The sequence below is a fragment of the Sinocyclocheilus anshuiensis genome, unplaced genomic scaffold (genome assembly GCF_001515605.1).
Source record: "Sinocyclocheilus anshuiensis isolate Anshui unplaced genomic scaffold, SAMN03320099.WGS_v1.1 scaffold1491, whole genome shotgun sequence".
In the NCBI taxonomy this organism is placed as follows: Eukaryota; Metazoa; Chordata; class Actinopteri; order Cypriniformes; family Cyprinidae; genus Sinocyclocheilus; species Sinocyclocheilus anshuiensis.
In genome coordinates this window covers 623,223-629,358 of record NW_015555706.1, presented here as the reverse complement: position 1 = coordinate 629,358, position 6,136 = coordinate 623,223, and the positions used below count along the sequence as shown (strand labels likewise).

The following is a 6,136-nucleotide window of genomic DNA, read 5'->3' as shown; positions in this document are numbered from 1 at the left end:
AAAGGAGATTTTCTCAATATTTTGATTTTTTTGCACCCTCAGATTCCAGATTTTCAAATAGTTGTATCTCAGACCTCAAACTTTTGAACACTAGTGTATATAACTGGAAATGTAAATCTATTGATTATATAATTAATAACTAATTACTGCAAACCCTGTTTCATGCATTTTCTTTGTGGAAACTAGCCTTGTTTCAACTTCCAGATCAAGGCAACAGACTACTGATATTAATTATATAATTATAAAAATATATAATTATAAATCTTTATATAAAATTATAAAAATGTTTATAATGAAAAAAAACTATAAAAAAAGTTATGAAATAAAAAAAAGAATTATAAAAAAATATTAATTATAAAATATATAATTATATAATTCAACATTCTTGGCTGTTATTTCAAACACTGAATTGTGTATTAATATTACCGAATGTTTCTGGAAATAGCAGGAATGTGTTGAGTGTATGAAAACCCATTTATGAGTAATTTACTATGAAACAATTAATGTTTTATTATTAACAAATACACTTTAACTTAGTTTAAAAGCAGTTTACAACGTCTGGACAGTAATTAGATAATAACAATAATACAATTTTATAGCACTTCTGAGGACACACCTGTGCATTGGCCATGTGACGGTTCATCGCCATGACGATAAGCTCCGCCCCGCCGCCATTCACAATGAAATCTTTGACATCATCGTTTCCTGCGATGGCCTTCAGTGCGCTGAGCACCTGCTTCACAAGCTCCTGGAAGACAGACGCATCACAACAACAACAAGAGACTTGTTTGTGTTCATAGGAAACGATGCTGAAACTCTCACTGATCCAGAGCTCACCTGACGATCCAGACTGTCAGCCAGGAGTGAGATCATGAACGTCAGGCCCCCGAGGTCTACGATGTCCTGACAGAACTCGTTTCTCACGGCCAGACGGGACAGAGTGGCACAGAGTTCACTGAGCACTGCTGTGTTCTCTGGGTGAGCTGAAAACAACACATCATCAACATTCATAGACTAATATATGTCCAGCTCCGTCCTGCTTCATGTTTGCTGAATGAAATCCAATACGTTTCTAAATTTGCTGTGCTGAATGCAAAAATAGCGTCTGTTTTGGTGGAGCATGTCACACTTTCTCACAAAATATGATGCATTTTGTTGCATTTTAAAACAATTTGTGCAGTGAAGTCTTGTATTCTCCGTTTTATATATATAAACCTTCATTCATCATTCAAGTTGTTATTGATATTTTTGAACTCAGCATCAATTTAGGTAATATTAGGATTTTTTTGCAAATCAACAAATCAAGTCACTTCATTATCATATCACCATATACACATAAATCTACAAAATATTATAATAGTAGCAAATATATCCTAATGTTTACATTAATTATAAATGTGAGGTTCCTCATTCATTTTTTTTTAATAATAATAATAATAATTCACAATATTACTGTTTTTAATATATTTCTGACCAAATAAATGCAGACTTAGTGAGCATAATCAAACAAACAAAAAAAAATCAACAAAAAATATTAAAAAAATGTTTTTTTAAAACTTCATTATTCCAATTACTCCAAATTATTCAAAATTTTGACCAGTAGTGTGTGTAAATGTACATATTTTTGTAATATATATAAATATATGATCAGGAAGGGGGCCAACACTTTTTCACACCACTGTATATGTTTTGGCTCAATATAAATTTTGATCCAAAACATATATAAATGTATATAGTTTGATCAAAAATACAGTAAAAACAGTAATATTGCCAAATATTATTATAAAAAATACAACTGAAGATGCAACTGAGAAAAACCTTATTTTGTGAAAAAATTTTTTTGCTATTTTTGTAACTCAGCTTCATCAAATTAGATAATATTAGGCCTTTTTTTGCAATTCATCTGAATTTTTTTATTAACATGCAGGGCTGTGTAATATATGCAGATATTATAAAATATGCAGATATTATTCCTCAGTACATTTATTTATTGTTGCATGGCCAGTGGAAACTCGGCTCACCTTTAGCAGCTTCAACGATGACTTTCAGCCCGTTGTGCTCTAGCACGATCATCTTGGCGTGTTCGTGGGCGTGTCCAAAGGGCACACGCACGTCATCGTCAAAGGTCATGACCCTCAGCGCGACACAGGCCTCCCTCACGACCTCGGGGTGTTTGATGTGGCGTGTGATGCTGGCGGTGAGCAGCGGCAGCACGCCTGACTTCACCAGACCCTGCCGGTTGTTCTCGTGCTTCAGACAGCAGTGTCGCACGATGCGGAAACACACACAGCTGAGAGCGGCGTCTGTCTGGTGCGCGGTTAAAGCGCCGATCAAAAACTCTCGCCCTTCCACGTCCAGGAGATCCGGCTGGCCGTCTGTTAGCGCCGAGAGCGCGGCGAGAGCGACGGAAAGGGCCTCCTTCTCTCCAGCGGCTCTCTGGCAGCAGGCGAGGATCGTGGGATACGCCTCTTTTTGAGCCGCCAGGTATCGCTGTGCGAAGCCGAGAGAGCACTGCTGGGTGAAGACCCTCAGATCCTCCAGAACAGATGCAGATGATGAAGCCACTGCAGCTTTGAGAGACTCCAAAGCCTGGAAATATACCACGGATAACATGTTAGACACAAAGCCTACCAGTCTCTCAGTTCTGCAGCAAAACATCGTGTGTGTGAAGACATACCTGAAGAACCTCGTGGGTTTGATCCTCTGTGTTTTCTTCAGAACAGACTTTGGGCACTGCTTTAACAATATAGCTGAGATCCACACCTGTGAGGACAAATCAAACCACTTCATTGTCACATCACCACATACAGTACATCTATATCTACAAACCAATACTGCATAACATATTCTAATGTGTACATTTATTATGAATGCAAAGCTCCCCATGCACTGCAGTCAAAAAGGTCAAAAGTTTGGAAGAGATTTTTTGAAGTAAGTCTCTTTTGCTCTCACTAGGTCTGCATTTATTCGATCAAAAATATAGTAAAAACAGTGATATTGTATATATATAAAAAAAAAAAAAGTTAAAATAATAATAAAAATACGATTAAAAAAACATGTGCATGGGTGTAACTATATCTTTCTTTATTTGTTTCTTCATTTATTCTGTTATTTATGTAAATATTATACAATTAATGTCCCATTTAAGCATTTATATTTAGCATTGATATAACTTTTTTTATTTATTTATTCTGTTATTTAATTAAAAATGATACAATCGATGTCCCTGAAATAGGACATTAGTTGTATAATATTTAAGCATTTACGTGTGCATGAATATGACTATTAATTTATTAACTAATTTATTTATTTCTGTCAAAGGTTTAGAATAATTAATATTTTTGAATGTTTCTGACAGAATGTCTTATGCTCACTATCTATTTGATAAAAAAAAATATATTAGATACATTTTAAAATAAAAAAATCTTATATATTATAATTAATAAACATACATGTGTGTATATTCACTGAGGATGCACAAAATAATTAAGCAGATACATGAAAGTAAACTAAAGGATTTTTCATTATTTTTTTATTTTTTTAATAACTCACCCTGAGACTCAAACTGCTCAATGGCCTCCTTCAGAGCTTCGCTCTCCTCCATGTCAAACTCCTCGATGTGTTCTCTGACCACTGCATCAAAGGTCTCCTCTGTGATCCTGCGTGTGGCCATGACTGCAGCAGCTGCTGGAAACACCACAGCAGAGCTTCAGCTTCAGAGCTTCAGCTTCAGTGCTTCAGCTGGGGTAAGATTTGGAAGCCGCTCTTGCCAGTCTTAGGGCTTCAACAACTGCGAGCAAGGCAGTCTCGGTTGAATGTCCACTTCTGAAACCAGACTGGTTGCTGTCAAGGAGGTTGTTCTGTGTGAGAAAGGCTGAGACTTGGTTGAACACAGCTCGTTCAAGTGTTTTTGCAATGAAAGGAAGAAGGGAAACTGGTCTGTAGTTCTCTAAAAGAGATGGGTTAAGGGTGGGTTTCTTAAGAAGTGGGGTTATACGAGCCTGTCTAAATGCTGAGGGAAAAACACCAGTGTGAAGGGATGTGTCAATGATGTGAGTGCAGGTTCAACTGCAGGAGAAATGGCTTGAAGGAGATGAGATGGAATAGGATCAAGCGGACAAGTAGTAGGATGATTAGAAAGGATGAGTTTGGAGACTTCTGCCTCAGAGAGTGGAGAGAAGGATGTGAACAAGTGTATGTTTGCTGGTAAGATGTGCTTGACAGTTTGTGGTGTGGCAAATTGTGCACTGAGGTTTGTAATTTTATTAATGAAGAATGTGGCAAAGTTGTCAGCTGTTAGAGCTGATGAAGGAGGGGGAGGAGGAGGACAAAGGAGGGAGGAAAATGTTTTAAAGAGCATACCAGAGTTAGGCGAATTGTTAATTTTATATTATATAATTATATTATACAATTTATGTTCCTTTTAAGCATTTATATGTGCATGAATGTGACTTATTCTGTTCCTTAACTATTAGACAGCTAAATGTCCTATTTAAAAATGTATGTGTATGGATGTGACAATTTAATTATTTATTTACTTACTTAAATATTATATAACTAATGTCTTAATTAAGCATTTATATGGGCATCGATGTGTCTGTTTAGTTATTTATTTTCGTTTTTTCTTCCATATTTCAGTCATGCCAATGCTGTCAATGCTGTATTTCTTTTGCTCATGTGTGACGCGAGGAGGAGCCAAAGAAAACAGCGTCGCCTGTGCGTCATGACGCTACGCTGAAAGCGTGGCCTGAATATAAAAGCGCGCAGCGGCGTGACGCGTCTTTCTCCCCTGCCTGTCCCCAGCAGCGGAAGGCAGCGCGCTCTGCTGTAAAATCAGTGCCGAGCGAATCTTGAACCATCTGTCAAAATGGTACGTATCAGACGTATTATTTGATTCGATACAGTTGTGCAGCGAGCAGATTTCAATTTCTGATACGGTATTTCTGCGTTTAACGGGGTTTGCGGCAAAATGCTGGCAGGAAGAGGCCGGCTAGTTGTTTCCTTGCTGCCAGTTATATACAATCTCTTCTAAACAGGTGTCATGTTCAATATGAGTGTCACATTTGATATCTACATCTAAATGTCTAATTTGCGCACCATAGATGGCCAAAATTCAACCTAAATGCGTCCTAGAAGTGTTGATGCTCTGCCATGTCTGCCAATTTAAGTCACTCATCGGGATTGTCAAACAGGGTTCCTACGCAGTTGGTGTGCATTTCCAGACTTTTGCCCCTATTTAGTTTTCTGTAATAGAAAATTATAAATTTAATTTTGATGGCAAAATCAAAATCAGTGTTTTGATGGCAGCTGATTAGTGACTGAATGAATTCAAGGTGCACTTTTTCATTATGCAAAAAAAAGGATGGATTTTTTTCTCATATTCTTGGCATTATAGAGCCTCTAAAAGGATCTTAACAAAAAAATAAAAATACAGATTTTTGAGTGTGCATGAGAAACCATTAAGCTTAGCATATAGGACTGCACACTGAGCCACTTAAGCAGACTTGAGGCCTAGAAATATGACGTACTGCCCTAAAGAGAGCCACATTTTGAACACTTTTTAAATGCAGTACCAGTCTTTTTTTATAGACCATTGAACTTTGCAAATGGGACAATGCGCACAGCGGGGGGGCTCTGTATGTTGTCACTTCAAGAAAATCAATTAATTCCTGAGAAAATAAAAATATTTACAGATGACTGTACTAGGGCTGCACGATTATGACAAATCATAATTATTGATTATTCTCTTGAAATTGTAATTGCGATTTTATTAATTACGATTATCACAATTTACATTGATGTTTATACCATTGTTTGATGCAACTGCGTGCTGTATTTTTATATGAAAATAAACAAACTGAAGAACTTAGTGCTTTTCTATAGTATTAAGCCTCAGATGTGAACTATACATCGGATTGGTTTCTTTAAATTATAAAAAAGTAAAAATATGAATGGTATTATGTTATACTAAAATTAAAATAATGGGAAAAAAACCTTAAGATAACATGTAGAAAGAAAAAAACATATCTTAAGCGTACAGAATAACATAAGTGGACTTTGAACGATTAATTGCCGCTTTGAACGATTACGTAATTGTGGCATCCATAATTGTAATTGCGATTAGAAATTCGATTAA

General features: G+C 36.3%; 1 protein-coding gene across 1 annotated transcript in view; it reads right to left on the bottom strand.

The window, feature by feature from the left end:
* Window positions 1–3,742, bottom strand: part of LOC107671809 (armadillo repeat-containing protein 6-like) — an 8,369-nt gene extending 4,627 nt beyond the window's left edge. The window contains exons 1-5 of the mRNA XM_016464785.1: window positions 3,553–3,742; window positions 2,678–2,763; window positions 2,022–2,589; window positions 838–983; window positions 617–748 (exon numbers count right to left, since the gene is read on the bottom strand). Coding sequence (XP_016320271.1) covers window positions 617–748; window positions 838–983; window positions 2,022–2,589; window positions 2,678–2,763; window positions 3,553–3,673 — 1,053 coding nt within the window. The 5' untranslated portion in view covers window positions 3,674–3,742. The remainder of the gene's footprint in view (window positions 1–616; window positions 749–837; window positions 984–2,021; window positions 2,590–2,677; window positions 2,764–3,552) is intronic.
* Between the last annotated feature and the right edge of the window lie 2,394 nt (window positions 3,743–6,136).